Source organism: Plecotus auritus (assembly GCF_963455305.1).
Source record: "Plecotus auritus genome assembly, chromosome: 11".
In the NCBI taxonomy this organism is placed as follows: domain Eukaryota; kingdom Metazoa; phylum Chordata; class Mammalia; order Chiroptera; family Vespertilionidae; genus Plecotus; species Plecotus auritus.
Genome location: NC_137777.1, coordinates 30,755,682 through 30,778,479, shown reverse-complemented (window position 1 = coordinate 30,778,479; position 22,798 = coordinate 30,755,682). Strand labels below are relative to the sequence as shown.

General features: G+C 39.7%; 1 protein-coding gene across 2 annotated transcripts in view; it reads right to left on the bottom strand.

Annotated features, from left to right (window-relative positions):
• Positions 1-6,170: 6,170 nt before the first annotated feature.
• The window catches only part of XKR4 (XK related 4), a 304,065-nt gene continuing 287,437 nt past the window's right edge, over positions 6,171-22,798 (bottom strand). Inside the window, exons 3-4 of one of the 2 annotated variants that reach the window (XR_013959308.1) lie at positions 16,834-18,974; positions 6,171-9,333 (exon numbers count right to left, since the gene is read on the bottom strand). Coding sequence is in view for 1 of the 2 variants with exons in the window: in XM_080646397.1 (XP_080502523.1) it covers positions 18,028-18,974 (947 nt within the window). In the remaining variant the exon portion in view is untranslated. Of the gene's footprint in view, positions 9,334-16,581; positions 18,975-22,798 lie in introns of those variants that run through there. The other variant, XM_080646397.1, reaches the window with a different exon arrangement.

Sequence of the window (22,798 nt, the reverse complement as noted above, 5' to 3'; positions counted from 1 at the left end):
TGAGTTGCTTAGGTTATACACACGTTTTTGAAAATTGCTTTGCACCAAGTATCCTTTTGGAATTTTAAATGAAAAACTTGTAGGTTACAAAGTGCATGATTTCATGTTTCTAAATTAAACAACACTAGCTGAGGTAGTTAGATGTGAAACTTATTTACTTAAAATAACTGGAGAATGAAGGACAAACGTCAGTAGCAAAAATCGTTGTCATTTGAAAGCAGGTTTATACTGTGCAATGGTATAAATGCTTCTATTTTTCTATGAGATGTTATTAATTAAGCCAGAACATTAGTGATAGTAATATTTGTTTCCAATTCGCTTGATCAGTACAAAGGAAGTCTGTATCCCCAGTGATTTTGTTAGCAACTCATGCTTTCACCATTTCTGCATTGGAGCTATAACAAAGTGGCATTAGCTATCATTACTAGAAATTTCTGATCTAAACTGTAAGAAGAATTTAATAAAAATTGAGAAAAGTATCCATAGGAAGGACAATTTTTGCTCTTGCTTTTACAATATTTTTGTTAGCCCTAAATTCAATGTACTATTTGGTTTCAAAGTGGGAGGGACACTGGCTCATTGGTTACCCTCTTTGTTCTGAGAAAGGGAAAAACCCAATTTGCATATTCATCATCATCTCATCTGGGAACTGAAAAGAACAGCAGAAACAATTTGGCAGCGGCAAAGTTCTCCACCCAAGGTCCTCTCTTTTCTGCTTGCCCCCTTTACTAAAGAGAGGCGTTAGCTGAGAGCTTTCATGAGCAATCAACCAAAAGCTTTGTCTTTCAGCTATCTCATACCATCCAGACATGAAAGGAGTTTTATGATAGCAATATGGATATAAAAAAGATGGAAAACATTCTTTTTTGAGCAAATGAGACTTTTTCATGTGTTTTTACCACTTGTTTAGGGATAGAATGTTAACTGGAAGTAGCCATGAAAGTTGATAGCAACATCTAAAAAAGCATCACACGTGATGATTTACATAATGGCTGGTCCATAGCAGTATATCACATTTATCTTTGTTAAAAAATAGTTTTCAAGAGTCTCTGGTTTTCAGGCAAGACTGGAAATTTTCATGTGGGCTGGAAAACCTTAAAAAGAATAAAATGTATGGGGCATTCAAATGTCCTTTTCCCCAGTAATTAGATATATAGGTTATATCTAATAGCATGTTGTATCCTCCTATTTTTTTCCTCTAGAACTTAGATTCTACCATTTTAAAGAACTGTCCAGCTCTAACACTGTTAGATTCTGTTTTGCACCCTTATGGAAAAATCTCCCAGTGATACATTCTCCCCACTGCCCTTCTCTCATCCGGGCCAGTCCACCTGAAAAGCTGCCACACCTGTTCTTATTCCCAGGCCCTCACATCTAGTCAATTTCAGTTGTCTTGTGTAAAAACAAAGGAAAGACATAGATATTTCCCTCTGTAGCAAAGGATATTCAGCTGCACTTTTGGTTGGAAAAGTGTTGATGATGGTACCTGGGCGGCGGGGGGGGGGGGGGGGGGGGGCGGGGGGGGGAAAGAAGCCCACATTATTTCGACTCACTTCTATACTCATATTTGGAGTCTAGAAAAAAGAATATTTAACTAAGTCTGGTGCAGTGACACAAATTTTTGTTAATGGATCAGATAATTGCTTGGGTTAAATTCATGCTTCAGAAAGCTTAGTACCATGCATTAGAAATGTGTGAGCAATCTGAAATTTTAAGCCTTTGACCTACCACTGGCAACAGAATTTTGGAATCCAGAAGATTGTTGAACGTGGATGTGTTGTCAGCTCCAGGTACAAAGTGATTTTTTAACCCTCTTACCGAGATAAACTTTCTGAAACCTTATTTTTTATTTTCAAGAGCCTGCAAGTTAGTTTTGCAAAGGAATATAATCATTAAGTAAGGGCACAATGACAATATTCATGCACAACTTTGCTCCATGAAGTCACAGCATTAAAACGTTTTCTGTATTGTTAGTATAGTTCCTGGGTGTATTTTTACTTTAAAATATCGCCTCCATGACTCAATATGGACAAATCATGTTATTTAGCACACACTTAAGTAAAAAGAAAACATGTGACTTTGGGAGGAAGTTGTCCAGGATGGTGTCTGTGGTGGTTTTCCCACCCTTTGTCCTTTAATTTTATTCCTATCTATGTCCGTGCAAGTACACGTGTGTATCAATGTGTAGCTGAAGCCCGGTGTAAACACTTGTATGAAATATTTAAAATATTTATAATCTGGAAAATGCATCAACTCAGGAGTTCCAGGCAGAAATAAGGCGTTACACTGTTAAAGGGTTGTAAAGGGAGAGATGTGTCACCTTAGGGATGAAAGAGAATCACACTGTAAACAACGCACAAATCTGATTTGAATAATATCTATTCAATTTTTTCCCCTCCTGATAGCGGGTTCCAGACCACGACATGGCAATCATTACTATTGAACCAGAGAATCATGCATGCATCCTGAAAAACATAGCGTGGGATCAGGCATGCAGACTCCTTAGGCCTCAGAAGGAGCCCAGTTTTCTGGACACGTTTAATGAAATATTTTGTAAAATTCAGTTTGGCTCAGAGGAAGATTGTCATTATCTACGAAGCTTCTCTGTATGAAAGGAGTTAATTTTCTCATTAAAAAGCTGATAATTGAAAAGAGTTGTACATAGACCTTTGAAGGAAAAACTCCCATGTTCACTAAGTGATGAAGAATGATGGTATTCTTTGCTTGGCGAGTTATTGCTGTTGTGTTCCTAAGCTGCCTCCACCTCCTCCACCACAGCCTGTTCCTGGGCGTGCACAGTTCTCCTTTGTGCTAATACTAGTTATCAAGGGTCAAAGCACTTTGAGAACTCTAAGTATTCTTCACAACACCCTTATGAGGTAGGTAGATAAATATTCCCTCTTTTATGTATGAAAAAATGGAAAAATGAGGTGGAATGTGAGTTTCTGAGGCTAAAATGACCAACCAAGGATGAGGACACGAGAGCTCAGACCCCCAGACACTGTGCTTCCACCACCAGACCAAGCCCCTCCAGGCCCTGGCCTCCAGAATGGAACCTATTCCAGAGTGTAGAAGGATACCATGTCATAGAATATATTTAAGCATATTTAAAACAGTCACTACATGCCCTGGCTGGTGTGGCTCAGTTGGTTGGAGTGTTATTACCTTCCCTGGAGGGTTGTGGGTTCAATTCTCAGTCAGAGCACATCCTCAGGTTGCAGGTTCGATCCCCAGTATGGGTGCGTGAGGGAGGCAACTGATGGATGTTTCACTCTCGCATCGATGTGTTTTTCCCCCTGCTCTCTCTCCCTACCTCTCTCTCTCAAGTAAAAAAAAGTAACATAAAACAGTAATTATATTCAACACAGGGACTTTTGGTTTTCTATTAAACCATAAATTCCATTCAATTATCACATAAAAAAATAACTGAAGAAAAATGTATCAGGTTTTTGCAGTTGCCAACTGATTGTCTCTTTGTTGCCAATCCACCTAAACATTGAACCAAACATCCTGTCAATAACATGAAGGCATACATGATTTGGAAAAGGATGCAGTGAAGTGAAATTCGCAAGGAAAAAGCAAAGCAAAGCAAAGCAAAGTTGGGTAGGAGCCTGTCATCCTGGAGGCTTTGGAGGGTGTGTGACGAGCAAACAGACCTGCCCCCAAGGGAGAATGGACGGAACACAGAGCCCTGACGCCAGTAGCTGGAGTCCTGTGGTACACCAAGGGGAGAGGCCACTTGGTCCTGGGAAACTTCTGCATCTGATGGCAGGAAGGGCTCAGTGAGGAAGGGGACTGCCTCCCCATGAAGGCGTTCTAAGTTGGCACGAAATGTAGGATTTGACACAATCAGAACTCTTCCTAAGAACCTACGAACATTTCGATTTTCTCTGGCAATCCCCTCATGATCTCTGCATAGCTGAATCCCTCCCAGTGCTCCATGTGCCTGCTTGTTGTCAATGCTTCGGGAAAAGTTTTACACTTAAAAGAAAATTGGACTGAATTGCTTGCCTGTTTTTCTGCCCAGCTTCAGAACAGTAAGGTAAGCACACAATTTGAGGAAATACACGTGCTCACCAATCCCGAGCCAAATCTGATGAAACAAGGAAGAAATGTCCACAAAGAAACATAAATTTAAGAGTTGTATGAGGAGAAACCAAGATGGTGGCATAGGTAAACACCTAAACTGCTGTCTCGCACAACAATTTCAAAGCTACAACTAAAAGACAAAACGGACATCATCCAGAACCACAGGAAGGCTGGCTGAGTGGAAATTCTACAACTAGAAGGAAAGAGAAAAGCACACTGAGACTCAGAGGAGCTGCAGGAGGCAGAGGTACTGAGACGTGCGCGGAGAGGACTGGCAACTGAGTGGGCGGCTGGCTTTCTCAAGCGGGAGAGAGACAAAAGCTCCCGAGAGCTCTGAACTCCAGTTCCAGGCGAGACTCTGGGGACCCAGACTAATTTGGGGAGGAACTGGACTGTCTGGCAGAGGGTGGAACTCGAGGGCGGCTTTCTCTCAGAGGTGCTTGCAGTGATTACCACGGGGCACTGAGACACAGGGGCCTATTAGGGCAGGGCTGATGGGAAACCAATGCTGTCTGCTCCGCCCTGAGACTCCGCCCCATTCAAGCTGAGCACAGAGGCTTTTGCAAGTCTTGTCTCATAAGGGTGTCTCCAGCACAGAAGTTCTCCCAGCATAGACAGAGCTGATCCTCACAGCCAATTGGCCTGGAGGTCAATTCCTCCCAGTGATACCAACAACAATCAAGGCTTAACTACAACAAGACTGTGCACACAGCCCACAAAGGGGTGCACCAAGAGTGTCCACCTCAGGTAACTGGGGAGGCTGAGCCACTAGGCCCTATAGGACATCTAGTACACAAAGCCACTCTGTCAACTCAGGGAAGCAGCCAAAATGCGGAGACAAAGAAACAGATCACAAATGAAAGAAATGGAGGAAAGCAAATGATTGGATATAGAGTTCAAAACCATGGTTATAAGGTTTTTCAAGAATTTCCTAGAAAAGGCCGATAAATTTAGCGAGACCCTCGAGGATATGAAAAAGGACCAACTAGAAATTAAGCATACCTGACTGAAATAAAAAAATATTATACAGAGATCTAACAGCAGACTAGAGCAGTGGTCGGCAAACTCATTAGTCAACAGAGCCAAATATCAATAGTACAACGATTGAAATTTCTTTTGAGAGCCAAATTTTTTAAACTTAAACTTCTTCTAACGCCACTTCTTCAAAATAGACTCGCCCAGGCTGTGGTATTTTGTGGAAGAGCCACTCTCAAGGGGCCAAAGAACCTCATGTGGCTCGTGAGCCGCAGTTTGCTGACCACTGGACTAGAGGATCACAAGAATCAAGTCAAAGATTTGAAATACAAAGAAGCAAAAAACACTCAACCGGAAAAGCAAAAAGAATCCAAAAATATGAAGATAGTGTAAGGAGCCTCTGGGACAACTTCAAGCGTACCAACATCCGAATTATGGGTTGCCAGAAGAAGAGAGAGGGCAAGATACTGAAAACCTAACTGAAGAAATAATGACAGAAAACTTCCCCTACCTGGTGAAAGAAATAGACTTACAAGTCCAGGAAGCGCACAGAACCCCAAACAAAAGGAATCCAAAGAGGACCACACCAAGACACATCATAATTAAAATGCCAAGAGCAAAACACAAAGAGAGAATATTAAAAGCAGCAAGAGAAAAACAGTTACCTACAAGGGAGCACCCATATGACTGTCAGCTGATTTCTCAACAGAAACTATGCAGGCCAAACGGGAGTGGCAAGAAATATTCAAAGTGATGAATAGCAAGAACCTACAACCAAGATTACTCTACCCAGCAAAGCTATCATTCAGAATTAAAGGGCAGATAAAGAGCTTCACAGATAAGAAAAAACTAAATAAGTTCATCACCGCCAAACCAGTATTATATGAAATGCTGAAAGGTATTATTTAAGAAGAGGAAGAAGAAGCAAAAGGTAAAGATAAAAATTATGAACAACAAATGCATATCTATCAACAAGTGAATCTAAAAATCAAGTGAATAAAAAATCTGATGAACAGAATAAACTGGTGAATATAATAGAATCAGGGGCATAGAAAGGGAGTGGACTTACAATTCTCGGGGGAAAAGGGAGAGGGGGGTGCAGGAAGAGACTGGACAAAAATTGTACACCTATGGATGAGGACATTGGGGCGGGGAGTAAGGACAGAGGGTGGGGTGGGAACCGGGTGGAGGGGAGCTATGGGGGAAAAAAGAGGAACAATTGTAATAATCTGAACAATAAAGATTTATTAACTTAAAAAAAATAAGAGTTGTATGAATATCTCAAGCATCCTTTCTGGAAAATCAATTTCTCTTTGATACGTTTTTTTTTTCTTTTAATGGTGACTATAAAGAAAACACCAGTATTCTAATATGCGATAACCAGTTGGTCTTTGGCAATCAGAATGACATAGACCAACCAAGCCACAAGAAAAAAAAAAGTATTTTTTTAAATTTGGGAAAAAAAAAAAAAGATTTCACTTCTATCGACACTATAAAATTCACCATGAAGTAACTGCTTCAAGCAGTTTAAACTATTCTTATGCCTAACGGTATAAAAAATTCTTAAAATTAAAACTCCCATTTGAAGAATAAAAAGTTAACAAACTTGTATTTTTCTTGAACAATTCTGTCAAACACTGTGAATGATTAAGCATATGTGAAGAGCAGAGGGGTAACTAGAAAATAATGAAAGATGGAAAAGAGCTGAATGAAAAGGTTCCTTGCCAGGAAGGGCCGGGTTTCAGAAGGAGCCCTGTGGTGCAGTCACGTCTGAGTACACCTAGGACAGCCTCTCAAACCTCTTTCATTCACGTGTTTGTTGGCAGTAAATAAAAATCAAATAGCATTTCTCTACATTATTTACTTCTCTTTGCACAACAAAGAGTTTTTATTTAGCAGCAGAATATCACCAGCAATAGATTACTGCACAAGAAAGTTAAATTCCATTCCTTATAACACCTGAGCATTTTCTGTCTCTCTAGGCAACACCGGACAACCAGATGAAAAACTACGATTCAAACACCTAGATTTTCCCAAATATCCAGATGTTTGACATCACAAAGATCAAATTTACTCCTTGAGTGACCTAATGCTTCACCTCCATTGGGAGATTTGCATTCATGTGGACAGTCTTTGTTTTTTAATAACACCATAGTGTCCACTTCACTTTAGTGAAGATGGCTTAGCAACCATCTGGGAAATTCAGATGTTAAAAGCCCCCAATGAAAAGAAACTTAACCATGAGGAACAATCAGAGCTTCAGGGCTATCAGTGGTCTAGTAGTTTTGTCTACATTGAAAAATTGCCTTTTTCCCCTTCCATTATTCTGAAAATCATTCTCACAAGAATTATTTTTCCAATTTGGGGATAGATGCACAGACTAGGTGATGGCAGAATCAAGATCCAAAATACGTTTAAATGAGTCAGTTAATATGTGCAAGCCAGGTTTAGTGACTGGGAACACAGAGGTCCTTGTGATGTCATGATATATTTACAATGGGATCATGAGCAAGACCATGGTGACCCTGAATCTCACGGTTGTTGAAATGAGAGATAATTCGATGGATCATGTCCTGCAAGCAAAAGTACTTACAAGACCTTAAACTATCACATCCACCAGAAGCTGTTGGCATGCAGAGCGATTTGGCAGCTCCAGTGTCCAAGGAGAATTGTCATGGGGGATAGTTTCCTTAAGGATAGAGTTAGGCTCAGACAGGAAACCACTGGCATCTCCTCTCTCTCTTCCCACTGCAGTCATGCCTTGGCCTTTCATAAATGGACACATCTGTTGTCATAGTTATGAAACGGCAGGGCCACCTTGAACCTCTGCTCTATAAGAAGGCAAGTATTCCTGATGACCCACTGACTCTTCAATCCCACACCCGACCTCTACATTCATAGAAACCTTCTGTCCCAACACTACTCAGAGGCACTCTTACTCATAAGCCTTGTGGAAGAGAATGGTTTATTGCTCCTGTGTCTCCACAGTCAACCAACTCATTGTATATTAGAGTACCTTTTGTGCCTATTCTGGCTTTGGAGTTCAGGAAATTAACATTTTCTTCAACGTGTTGGTTTCCATTGCCTTGCCACTGCAAATTAGTCACATGGTGGTAGGCCACTTTTATTACCATTAAATTTCAGTTCTGAAAATGACTTGCCAGGGGAGGGGATGCCGCATGACACTGGCGCCTAAAACGGGGACTATCGCCCAGGAGAAACATCTTTGAAACACAAGGAAAATGACCCCTGCTTCTTTTTCTTATTTTTTTTTTCATTTAGATTGCTCGTTGGATAAATTGGATGACTTTTGCTCATTCATCTATGGTTGACTCCTAAAATTCTTATATGAAGACATTTAGACAGAAAACATTATACACCATAGAGATGCTTGACTTTGTTGCAAACTAGGAAACTATAACATGAAATCAATTCATTCTTACCCTGCAGCTCAAAGCTTTCTTTAAAAAACAAAGAAGCAAGTGGAAAAGAAGCACGGTTTTAAATTAGGAGAATATCTGTTTTTCGTGTATGTGAGCTGAGAATGTGAGATTGGGGATTTTAGAGCTCACAACCAAGATTTTGCAAGGGTCTAAGCAACAGGAGAGCCAGTACCACATACAAATGCATCTCCATTTGAAACTGGCAGTGTCACCACCTAGCAAGGCAGGAATCAAATTATTCAATAGCTACATCCATGCAGATTTTAACTCTGAAATTGAATTATAAATTTGATTGGTATAAATTTGTTATTACAATGCTGACAACGGCACTTCCAAGAACTGAAGTAAGGGCAGCAGCTATACCCAGACAGATCAATCATGAAACAGGTGACAATATCATTTCTTTTTCATTTTCAAACACAAGTAGATTTGTATTCATTGAAAGTGAGTCCCTATGACCCAGTACCAATTTTCTGAGCTATGCAAGGCCCCAGGAATCCACTGAATCTTTTTTCCTTTTTTTTTTTTCAAAGCAGTGCTTACTGGCAAAAGCAAATGAAGTGGGTGAATATTCATAGCATGAATGATGAGGAAGCAGTAGCAGGAATTCCCAAGTGCTCTACTTCACCGGGGTCTTTCTCTTCGGCAGGCCAGGCACATCACCACATGGCACCGAGGGCAGGGCTCCTTCCCACTAACTGATTAATTTCCCCTTGCAGTGGCTTGGCTACCATATTACAAGTCAAGAATTTGCAAGATTCAAGGGTCTGTTGAATGAATGAACACAAATCACCTTCAGTAAAGCTTGACAAGTTCCCAGACGGTTCTGTAAAAAAAAAGAAGGGAATCGATGGCATCAGCAATATGCAGCTTGTGACATGGAGGCTTGCTGTCTGCGTGTGGCTGGCTCACCCCCTTCCCCTTTCTCAAGGCCGGAGAGTTTTCTTTCTTTTCACACAACACCAAGCTTCTGATTCAGACCAAGGAAAATGTTTCACCCCAGGCTTTCGCAACATACTTCAGAGATCTGTTTTCTTTCCTATGTACAATACATTAGAAGGGTTAATAAAGGAAGTCAACTATTTTAGTTCTTTGAAAGAAGGAGAGAAAAGGACAATTCGTTGACTAGCTGACAGATCTTCTTTGCTTACAGGATATGTGCGATAGCTCCCAACTTAAATAGAATAAGAACTTCCGGAGGACTAGATAGAAAGTTACAAGTCAAAGGTCAGTTGCTAAGTTAATGCAACAGTACCTAACACAACCAAACACAAGAGCTCATCTTCCAGAATCACAATGGGTTGAAATGCCTGTGTTGATTAAGACATGTTCTACTGGTTTGTAACCAAATAGGAATCTCTTAAAATAATAGAAACCCGGACTATATTTTCCACACACTTGGGGGTGTTTTAGAACTTACTGGTAATGAATTAACTTGAAATAATTGTGTTGATTTGATACCAGAATGCCACCAGACCAGTTAGATTAAATTAGCTTAAACTCAACATCTCCATTTGTTAATATTTGTAGCATTTCATGAAATAAGAACTTGATTATTTCCATTTTAATGCAAATCAAGCAATAGAGAGAGAAGGGGGCTACCAGCTTAATTTTGTAGACAAGTGTATAATAAAAACATGAAACCTTACATTTTCCGAAATTCTAATAACAGAGTAGGTGACAGGCTGCAATAATAACACAAGAGAAAATTGTGTTGGTACTGTTCTGGTAATATTTGCTTATCAAGTTGATTAATTAGTTTTGATGTTAATCTCTTTTGTTAAACATCTTTGCTCTGCAGACATTGCATCGGAAACTATGCTTTTCTTGTTTGGTGCAATGGCTAAAACAGCATTAATCAGGGTAATGGGGCATAAACCTAGAAATCGTGCCTTGGACCTCACACCATCATTCAGTCAACTATTTTATTGATGCCTAATGGGACTCACCAAGGAATTCTTTGAATTATTTGGAATCTGTAAAAATTATTATACTTTTTTTCCTCTCCTTCCTTTTACTCTATAGAAGACCTATGGGTTTATACAGTCCCTGACCAGAATTATTTCACTTATAAAAATTAGTTATGCAAGTTAATAGGTATCTTTAAGCAACCAACTCCTTAGCTATGTGGGAAGCCAATCCCTGTGGGCCACAAAGCAGAGAGACTTGGGTTGGGCATAACGCCAGCGTGAGTTTCCACACAGGGTGGGTCTGGCTGTCCTGACTCCTGAAGGTAATGCAACACAGGGTTGCTCTTCTGGGCGCCCCAGGTATGGCTTTAGCACAATCTCTCAGGTTGCAGTAACCGAGGTTCATGTCTGGAAATTTGTTATTCCTAAATAATCGGTATGCTGGAGACAGATATTATGTGCTGGTGAAGGATGTTTTCTAAAGGACAGAGAAGTGGCCTATTCAAAAGTTCTTCAGACATTTGAGAGGCATCTAATTTCATGCCTTTTCTAAAAAGAAAGTCTTAGGAATATCCCCAAACTTTATCCAGAGGTGATTGCTTTGAGTCAAATATTATGTGTCAAAAGAGTATTTCAACTTTTTTTTGTTGCTTTTTGACTTTGATTGAAAAATATATAGTGTTGGAGCAGCATAAAAATAAATTATAAAATTACTCTTCTCTTTATAGGCCGTCATCTGTTGTGCCTTTATCTTGGATTTATATCATTACCTCATATTTGTCATTGTGAGGCTTACATAATACAATGTTGGAAACCCTTATGTTTCTTTATTGCTCAGGTATAGAATTAAATATAGATATTAAAAAGATAAGCAGTGTGGTAGAGCAGAAAAGAGGTAGAGTTGAAGTCAGAAGACTCTTACTCTGTTACTAACAACCAAATGGGAGCTGCTGGAGTGTGAGAACCCTGTTGTACTTGACTGCGTATTGCCCAATAATACAAATTATATAGATCATGCTTTTTGAATGAAAGACTGAAGGAATCCTGATTACAAACATTTCCTGATTTTTTGGAAGCTTAGTTGTCTCATCTATGAAAGAAATGTGCTGAAGTAACACTTGCATCTTTTTTAGATGCTATTTTCTATAGAAATTAGTGACTTCCAATTTAATATAACTTCATAAAAATCGGCTTAAATCTTATCAAAGTAAGAAGATGGATAATTACTTATATTTTTAATACATTAAATTCAGATTGATCATCATCAGGGTTAAGAACATTTCTGGTTTATTATTGACTAACTTTTTAGCATCAGTTCAAACAACAACAGACAGAGTTACTATACAGCGTCATTAAATGGGCTATAACTCTGTCTTCCTGTAAAATGCAGACACCTTACATCTAAAATGAGGAGGGAGATGAAACATTAATTTCTTTATAATCAATTCGACAAATGTTTGCCAAACATTTGCTATAGTCTTTGCATCCAACTTTTCAGTCTAAGAGAAGGTTCCTAGATTTATATGATGGGTGAAGCTAGTGGTATAATAAACCTCTTAAATATTAAATTTTGTGATCTGAAAAACATGAAATAAATAAAATTTAGGGGGAAAATTATGGCAATGGAATAAAACAATGGCACTTCAAGGATTTGTTGATCTATCTTTCCTTCTTCTTCTCTCTCTCTCTCTTTCTCTCTCTCTGGTCAGGGTATCAAAGTAAGTTGTGGGGTTTAGTTACATTTTAGTCTGCCTCACTGGATGACAGTAGCTAACATGTATAGGATACAAGAGAAGAACCATCAAGTTAATTTATACTTATTACTTACTTTAATGTAGAGTAGGGCCATGAAGGGGCCCAGTTGTCTGGGATGGAAGAGTAGCACTGATCTGCTTACTATGAATTAGGGAGTTGAAGTAAAGTTCAGTTACAGGTGATACTTTCATTTCTCATCATTGACTTGTTTATTTTTAACATTTCCTTCTGAAAGGCATCCTTGACTTTTAAATAAAATTTCCTCTGAAAAATTTGATCGTCAGACCATGATTTTGTTTCCCCTGAAATCTTGCCAAATCAGGAATAAATTTTGGTGGGAAAATATTCTTTGGTCTCCCAGAAGGATCTGCAGTTGTTAAATGTTGTTACAAGCCGTGTTTAACTCTCAGCTCCACTCTTTCATAGCTGTGGGACTTTGGCCATTGATTAATATCTCTGAGCTTAAGTTTTGTCATCTGCAAACCGTACTTAACTCATAGATGGTTGTGAGGGTTAAATGAGATCACATACACGTAGCTCTTTAACACAGCACTAGGCAAATGGTAAATTCTTGATCGTGATAAGCTACTTGCAATATGGGGAACTGAACTGTGAGGAAATCTAAGGGAAAAATAACCAAAGAAAAATTTGATTTAGCCAGTGTTTCTGACATATTATGTCAGTGTATTATTTGTCAGTAAAATATTTTAGCAAAACAATTAGACATTTTAGGGACATTAAACCATCCCTTATTTAGCAGAACAGAGGCCACAGAGGTTGGCTGGAGTTTTTCATATTTCTGGGCTAGATCACTGGGTACAAAATAACAAAAGTCTGATTTTTTTCCTTGCAGAATCTAGAGAGAAAGAGCTCCAAATAAATGATGAAGCAATGTGATACCTTAAATACTCAAGGGAGTTTCTGAACTCCTCATTTCTGTGGGCAAATGGCTGTTTGCCACTTTTTCTGGGTGGCTTTCTGCTGTGAGAGCAGGTTGTCTGTGAGCTCGCCTAATTGCTACAATTGGCAAAATTAAATGGCTCATCGTGTTTTGATACAATTCCACCCACATTCCGAAGAGTTTTGCTTTTGACCGAGTAATTATACTGTGGAGGCTGTTGACACAAGCACATATTGACACAGCATCTGGATAAGACCTCTGTCCATGGACAGTCTTCTGTGGACCGTCCTGAGGGAGGGAGGGGGTGCAGCCCGACTGTCATTCCACAGCCTGATCCAGGTAAGGGCCAGAGATTTGGAAATGGGCCTGGGTGGTAGAGGGAGGTGGCCAGTCCTTAGCCATTTTGAAACGCTCCAGCTTCCGATGGGGGGAAGGGGTGTTATGAGTCACAAGCTGGCTAAGCAATCATTTTGATTGTTGTCAAAGTGACACTGGATTCCTGAAGATAAATGAACATGAGTTCATCTGCATCCATCACTGAAATGATAGAACCAGCCACTTCAGGCCTGCTGTGTTTTCATCATGCACTTCAGCCATGCTCTGAGCTATATTTCTGAAAGGCAGTCTGAGCTATTTTTAAAAGGCTGTACGGAACTCTCCTCAGAGAAGCAGGCCTCTCATCCAAGCTTTATATAGAAACAGTAATGGCTAATGGCAAAGACGTGTGAGAATGCAGGGGAGCGCATATTTAGTCTAGAAAATGGTTCATTAGAAAAAAGTATCTCTGGATTTTTTGTCTAAACATTGTGTCAGAATTTCTTTCCGCTCAATCGCATTTGGTGCATTTAAAGGCAAATGTGTCACCTTACACAACCCTGGTAAGGACACCAGAGGTTTTCTTTGCTGAATTCAATCAGTTCAGAGAAAGAAACTCTGAAATGACTCAAAACTCTTCTTTTCAGCTTCTTAAAGGATGAGATCCTTAAGAAGTGATAAAGCTCATTCAAGCTAAAAGTGCTGGATTGTATCTAGGTACTTCCAGCTGAAGTTCACAGGTGTGCTGCTATCTTACAGACAGGCCCTGCAAGCTTGGGTTGGTGCTGAAAAATGAGGAGGAAGAAGTTTTATTTATCTAAAAGCTCATGTGTGAGTAACATACCAATTTATATGCATAAAAAGGGAGCATATACTTTATCCCTTTCATCTGTTACTCTATTGTGTGTGTGTGAGTATGATCTAGAACATACACACATATATAGGATTATATATTTTTTAAAAAAATCATTGAGATGTCATTTTTTCCCATTTACTTTTAAGTTCTCATTGCTATGCTATCACTTCATTTACTCATAGATCAAAATAAAGTGGGCATTTAGAAATTAAGCATAGAACTTCATTATACTTTATCTTCAGGTTACCTTTATATATTTTGCTAATACTTGAACTGCATATTTTTGTTATGTCAATAAGAATTTATTTCATTTGTTGAGGTCACTGCATTATCATAAATGAATAGTAACTGATTGTCTGCAAAGTCAATATTACTGGACTAGACAGTACACAGTTAAGTAGGACAAAGCAAATGTATGAAGAGAATTTAAAGGACATAGTCATTTTGGGGGACCAAACTTTGACTTAGGTAAAAAATTATTTTCTTCCACACAAATACTTGAAGTCTGTGTGGTCAAGATACATATGTTTTTAAATATTAACTATGGTTTCATTTTAAAATGCTACTTTGAAAGTGAAAAAATGTATAATATTTTCTTTAAGAAAATTGTATGGTCCTATGCAAAAAGTGAGTACTGAGAGCAGACCCCTCCTCTTCAAGAAATCCAATAAGCTTATGCACAGGAAGTTGGAGCCCACAGAGAAAAAGTCCAGCATTTCCAGTTTGTATGTTAACCATGGCTTCTTCCTTTTGATTCCTCACGTACTCTCTATGGAGGGTTTAATGGCAGATTGAAAACGAAATCTTAGGAAGAACTAAAATATAAATATCAAACTCTGTTCCTTTGTACATTGACAATGTCTCTTTAAATCCTAATACTTTACACTCTCTGTTATCCGTGTGTCTAGAAACTAATAAGTTGTCATCACCACACAGTCCAATGGCAGTGTTTCTAAGTCATGGAAGATTAAATCATGATTTACCTTGGGAGTAGATTTTTGTTGTTGTTATAATCTTGAGAAAAATTGTAATTTATTACATGTAGGAGATGTCATTTCCTTAGCAAGAATTTTTGACTAAAACATCATAATCTTCAAGCATGTTGGATAACAGAGTATTTACAGTATTTGGGAAATTATTGAAAAATTCAAACTTCTTATACCCTCCTGACTACATTCTCACCTCTAAACAAAGCACAGTACATTATCTTTTTTTTAAATTCACATAGCACTCATTTTGACTCTTAACATGTTAAATGGGTGATACAGTTGAGAAATAATTTCAGACTTACATGTTTGAAGAGTGATGGAGCCTGTGGCATTTGTGTTGATTAACGCTATTGTACTGTTATCTGTTATTTGCTCATGGAATCAAAGGTATAGTTCAACTGAGCAATTCAGTTTCCACAGATCATCAATTAAAAGGTTTCTTGGAAATAATAAAGCTAATAACTCATGATTCTGCATAAAAGTGGAGAATTTGTCAATATAATCATTTTTTTTTCATTCTACAGTGGGGGCAGAACGTTTTCACCAATTGCTGACAAGAGGGGTATCTTCCTGGGCCTTTACTGATGACTAGGCAATCTTTTCATGTCCAATCAAAAGATCATTGTTTTTTAGTGAGAATCTTGCTTGGAGGATCAAATCATAGCAGAATAGGAAAGTATGTCTGCTGATAAAAATGGTCTATTTTTAAACATGGCTTTAGGGCTTGTATCAAAAGAAGTCCTATGTTGAGTGCTCTATCATTTCCTGTGGATGTCATCATGGGGACAGCAGTCTCTGTATGGCACACCCATTACAGGTGGTGGCTATAGACCTTGACTATTTTAAATTAATTGGACAGTCCCAATAACTGGATAATGAAGTTAAACTGTTTTTCTTTTTTATTTAGAGACTTGACTAATATGTCAGTTGGGTTCATATAAACCAGGGAAGGAAATTTAAGACATCTTCCACTGTGGTCAAGTTTGTCATAATGCATGGATGACACCTTTGATTTCCTGGGAAACAGTGGCCAGTCTTGACAAGCCCTTTCTAGTTAAGCTGATTCTCTCATCACCTGATATTCTGACAGCACCCTTGGCCAGGTTCCTGGGGACACAGACATGGCACAGTAGGGTGATCTTGCAAAAGACAAGTGTTCTCAATATGCCAAGGCAGACTGATGGAATTTGTGGACCAGTTTCTGACATCCCAAGTAATTGTGATACTTAAAGTATTTTAAACAGTTCCAGGTCTATAAAAAGTGATGATGCCTATATGTATACCCTATATTTCTTTATTACAAAAATATTGAAATAATCCATGAGTTATTCCACTCTGCACCAGTTATAAAAAAATACTATCAAAGTTTGACTGGCACTTTTAATGCAACAAAAAGCACCATGACCGAGGACACTGGGAACAGAAAACGGGGAACGCTTACTTGCTGTATGGAGGTATTTAAAACCAGAAGCTTGTTGTAAGAGTACAACTTTACAAATGATTCAAATACAAATCTTAGCTGACTCTAGTGATAAGCCCTCAATCAGTTCAGAAGGGTTTTCCCCTAGCATATTCACTGCGTTTGTCTGCTCATACTTACTAAAAAGTGTCCCAAAGCCTCTAAAAGACACATCACTTTGACCTTGAATTGGTGGTGGTGGGGGGCTCTGTACACAGTGGAGAACTTGAAGAATGTTCATTCTAGTTTCCGCTTCTGTGGGTCTCATGCCACTCCATCTCAGTTATCCAGGGTTTCCAGGTGAATCCTGGGATTGGACGGTGTTTGGCACTAGAAAGATGGGGCACGGCGTGTTCTGGAATTGTGCCTACCTGAGCTCAGGCAGAGCCACACCTTCTGAGACCTGACACATCCAGTTCCAGCCCGGTCCTCTCTCGCCAATCTGCTCTTACGTTCCAATGTGCGCTGCACAGGCCGGGAAATCAGACGCTCATTTAGCCTTTTTCCCCACTTTCTCTTCCTGTGTTCATTAAATTTTTGCAATTGAATACTGAATCACGATTACCATTTATGTCACTAAGTTATCGAGCTCCTTGGTCTTACCAAACTCCATACATGTGCTGCATAGGATTTCTGTCATTAAAGATGTTCTCAACTGAAAACTTAAGATAAAAAGCCAATCCTGACATGTGTTGAAAACGAACCATTCCTTCACTTCTAATACACGTGTAAACACACTTGAGTTTGCTGTCCACTGGACAGGCTTTTCACACATGGTATGTATTAGTTTCCAAATGAGCATGATTTATGAATTCTTTTCTAAGCAGTACTACTTTTTTTTTTTCCTGGAGTCTTGAGGGATATATTCTCTCTCTGTTTTAATATTCCTGTGAGAATCAGAGCTTTTCATCAAGAAAAATCACCTAAGCTATTTTGACAGAGGACTGGTGTTGTGTGTGTGTATGTGTGTTAGTGTATGTGTGTATGACAATATATTTTTACGCAGAGATCAGTTAATTTCATCAAAACACCCTATTGATCAGAGGCAACATTTTCCATATTCATAGGACCCTCCGGTGGATGCGCTGAAAGACAGTGTAGGAGAAGTCGGAGCAACCAGGAGTCCTCCCAGTGGCAGGAGACTGTCGGGGCTGCTGTTTGAAAGAAGACCAGCAGCAGGCAGTCAGCTGGTGGAGGGTCAGACAGTAACCATGACGACGGTCAGACTACAAGCATGACAGCTCATTTCCCTACTCTAGGATGGAGTTTCATTATTGCCACAGGCCTGCCACCACCCTTTATCTGGCAGTTGTGGCTCCTCCAAGTCTTTTTGTTTTATAAAGTGGTTTCATACTCCAACCGCTCCTGAATAAGGGCATCATCTTTGTACTGCAGCCTTGGAGGAGACGGGGAACATTCAAAGGCTAGAATGGCCTTTCGGAGGCTTCGGTCCAAAACATGTCTCTCCCATGCTGGGTACCTATTCCTGAACAGGTCAATTTTAATGACAGATTCTTCAATCCGTGGTGGGCGAGATGATGGGGTGGATGGGGCTGTGGGCCTCACCTGAAAGACAGGTACACACCCATCCCGCTCTGCAAATTTCTGGTCGCGGTCACTGACAACACTGCGGTTGTTGGAGATGGACCGCAGCGTGCTCGTGGCCACTTCTGGAGGCAGGGTGAAGGCAGCGACTGGGTCCTCACAAGCACAACTTGGTGACTGCCCGAATCTGGGTCCATTGGGGTGAAAGAAGGCATAATACATCAGCATAAAAACCACACCCGTCAAAAAGCTGCTGAACACCACACACAGCGCTGGGATGGCAAATGCATCTGCAATCTGGGGAGCCTTGTAGAGGTACCAGAGGGCACTCAAGGCTGTATTTTCCAAAAGGATCACAAAATAGTAAATGAAGAGCCTGCAGCGTGTCCTGCCTTCCTTGACGTTGAACCAGCTGAAGATGTAGATGATCCCCACCACCATGTCGAACACAATCTCTTCCCATTTGGTGATACAGAATTCTGTCTCACAGTGGACGATCCAGAAGGTCATGATGCACCAATGAAGGACGATGAAGATCCCAAAGTACAGCTGGAAAACCGAGGCAAAGAGGGCAAAGGTGATGACCCTGGCAGCGATGGTGAAGAAGTGCCAGCAGAACTGGATGACAACAGCCATGTAGCTGATGGGCTTCTTGTCATCTCGAGAGTCCCGGAGGGCCTTCTGGTATGAGGCCAAGGCCCAAGCCAAAGACACCAGGGAGGCTGCCGCTGTGAAACCTATAAAGGCAAACAGGAAGACATTCTGTCAAAAGTGAGATGCAGTGTTGTCCCCTGGAAATAGTCATGCAGGCTGGGGGCTTGAGACAGGCTAGCTTTGACCTCAGCAAAGATTGTCATTTCTTTGAGTTTTAGCTGGGCCAAACACTCAGAGGGGGCTCCTAGTATCTGTCCTCGATGGGACCCAACCACGTGGAGAAGTCATGAACTAATCATGGAATTTAGGATCTGGAAATGGGGTGTGGTTTAACTTCCATGTATTTGGTGTACATAGACTCAGGAGGTAGTTTTGTGTAGTGGGAATATAGCTGTGGGTTGGAGGTTAACAAAATTGGGTTGCTGTTTTAACTTTGCCACTTATTACCTGCATGACTTTAGATCAGGGGTGGGCAAACTTTTTGACTCGAGGGCCACAATGGGTTCTTAAACTGGACCGGAGGGCCGGAACAAAAGCATGGATGGAGTGTTTGTGTGAACTAATATAAATTCAAAGTAAAGGAGCAGAGGGGAGAGCAAGAGAACCGGATAGAACAGCCGGATCCGGCCCGCGGGCCGTAGTTTGCCCACGGCTGCTTTAGACAGTTGTTTAAAGTGGTGTCCTCATTTATAAAGTAGATGATCTCTAAGGCTCCCTGTCAGCTTTGAGAATCTGTGACCTAAAAGCATGAACAGTCCCACGAAACTCGAGGGGCTAGCTGGTTTACCATTCTGCTTCTAAACAAGAAAGTTGACTTAAGAATAAGGAAAGGAGCCCTAGCCGGTTTGGCTTGGTGGATAGAGCATCAGCCTGTGGACTGAAGGGTCCTAGGTTCAATTCCAATCAAGGGCACATGCCTGGGTTGTGGGCTTGATCCCCACTGGGGGGTATGCAGGAGGCAGCTGATCAATTATTCTCATCACTGATGTTTCTATCTCTCTCTCCCTCTTCCTTCCTCTCTGAAATCAATAAAAATATATTTAAAAAAAAAGAATAAGAAAAGGAGTCCATAGAACCTCGTTGGCAGTGTTTCTTGTGATACCTGCTGTGCAGTTTGTCCCTCATATAATCTGCCACTTGCTACTACAGCTTTTGTATATTCTGTACTGTCTTTCCCTTAGAAGAAGAAATGTCTGCTCACTCTCATCTCTGAATCTTTCATAAATTAAAGATTATACAGAAATCACTCCTCACCCACTTCTCTTATTGTTTGATGAGCCCCATTTGGTTAGTATTCCTTCTCAAAGTATGTTTCCAAAATTTAAAAATCATTTGTATTGCTTCCTTTCACTGTTGCTCCATTTACCTTGTCTGAAACATCACCTCAATGGTCCAGCTGTCCACAGGGCTCACTAAAAACACACTGGCTTCTTTTAGGAGCGAGATGGTTTGGGAATTCCACTTTGCCACTGAAATGTTCTATCAATTTGCATCGCAGTGGGTGTACTTATTGAGCTGTACCAAGACTTACTGAGACTACAAATAGTTTTGTGTTCTAAAGTCCTGCTGGCTTTTCTTCACCAGACTCTACTCATCATAATCAGGCCACCTTATAGTCTTCTCCCGTTATGGAAGTAATAGGAGGGGATTGCCAAGAACTTGTACTTTCCTTTTGTTATATTTCAATAGGGAAGAGCTGTTGTCTCTAGTTCTTGAAAATGAATTTTAAAAATGACTCTTCTGGAAAAGAGCCACATTAATTGATAGAAAAAACATTCAACCTCAATAGTTATTTCTTACTATTCTCCTTGAGTAAGATGAATTCCAAAGAATAATTATCAATAAAGAAAGTGTTTTCTAACACCCAGGTCTCATATCTATTCCCAATAAAGTCCGTAGAATTTCTCATCCTATACTGGACCTTCAGTTTTTCTCTGGCCAGCACAAAATCTTTTATTTCTGTAACTCTCAGGCAGTTATGGCAATATTTTTAGGTCAGTTGGAGACCAGTACACAAAGGAGTTTATGTTAATGTAATTTTTACACGGTGGAAACATATTCGCCAATGATACATCAATTACAAAGCAAATTCGTAAGTGAAAAGAGAGGAAAGGAGAAAATGTTTACAAAAGAAGAAAGAAGGTTAGGGGATGGGAAATAAAAGGTGATGGAATAATGACTCTGTGAATTATATACTTATTATAATTTAGGATGTAAGAACAGAAGTTGTGCAATTTTAATTTTAACACCTTGTGTTGCACAGAAGCCACTCATGACCTCGCTCTTTGCCAGTACTATTAGCAATGGTACTAACTGCTTCTTGAATAGACTGTGTTCTCTTTATGCTTTTAAGCTGTGAGTGGATTGCAGCTTCTCCACAGGCACAGCTTCCTTCTTTTACCAACCCACATCCTGTAGGACAGTGTTTCAGCACAGCGCCACCTTCAGGAAGATTCAGCATGGTCCGTCAGGCTTGAGCAAAACAGTGGAGTGGACTAGATCAGGATTGTCAGATCAGGATACCAGTTTGCACAGGAAAATGTTATTAAAGGCTGTTTGTCAAAGCAGTGAAAAAGAGTAAAACAGCATCATAAAATTATCTGTTGTCATATTTAAAAGAATTAGAAAATTAGGTTAGTTCAAATTCTTTTGTAATTTTCATACCTTTTATTAATTCAGCCTGCTTTGACACCCAAGGAACTTGTGAAGACACTATTCTGACAGTAGAAAATGAAGATTTTTCTATCAGTCTTGCTTTCTCTGTATCTTACAATTTAAGACATACCAATGATATATGTGATAAGGGGTTAATTTCCAAAATATATAAAGAAATCATACAACTCAACAGGAGAAAGACAAACAATCCAATTAAAAAATGGGCAAAGGCCCTGAATAGACACTTCTCCAATGAGGACATACAATGGCCAAGAGACATATGAAAAAATGCTCAATGTCACTAGTTATCAGAGGGATCCAAATTAAAACAACAAGGAGGTATCACCTCACACCTGCTAGAATGGTTACTATCAATAAATTAACAAATGACAAGTGCTGGTGAGGATGTGGAAAAAAGGGAACCCTAGTACACTGCTGGTGGGAATGCTGACTGGTGCAGCCAATGTGGAAAACAGTATGGCGTTTCCTCAAAAAATTAAAAATGGAACTGTTGTTTGACCTAGTGATCCCACTTGGGACTATATCCTAAGAAACCCCAAAACACCAATTAGAAAAAAATACACACCTCTATGTTCATAGCAACACAATTTACAATAGCTAAGGTCTGGAAACAGCCAAGTGCCCATCAGAAGATCAGTGGATAAAAAAGCTGTGGTACATTTATACAATGGAATACTACGCAGCAGTAAAAAAGAAAGGATCTCTTACCCTTTGAGACAGCATGGATGGGCCTGGAGATTATTATGATAAGTAAAATAAGCTAGTCAGAGAAAGACAATTATCACATGATCTCACTTATATGTGGAATCTAATGAGCAAAATAAACTGATGAACAAAATAGGAGTATAGACTTGGAAGAATGGAACAGACTGATAGATCTCAGAGGGAAGGGCAATGGGAAGAGATTAACCAAAGAATTTATATGCATATATGCATAGCCCATGGACACAGACAAGAGTGAGGTGAAGGTCTAAGGTGGGGTGGGAGCCGGGTGGAGGGGGACCCCAGGGTGGAAAGTAGGGGACATTTGTAATACCCTCAATAATAAAAATAATTTTTTAAAGAAGTGTGAATCATGACAAATTACTTTATGAATTCTCCGACTTAGCAACAATTAGAATTTCCCTTGTTCATTTGATTATGATTTTCTTTTTCATCTGTTTAGCAATTAGTTTTTAGAAGGCAAATATATTCCTGAACAGAAAATATAGGGCCATTCTAGAGTTACTCC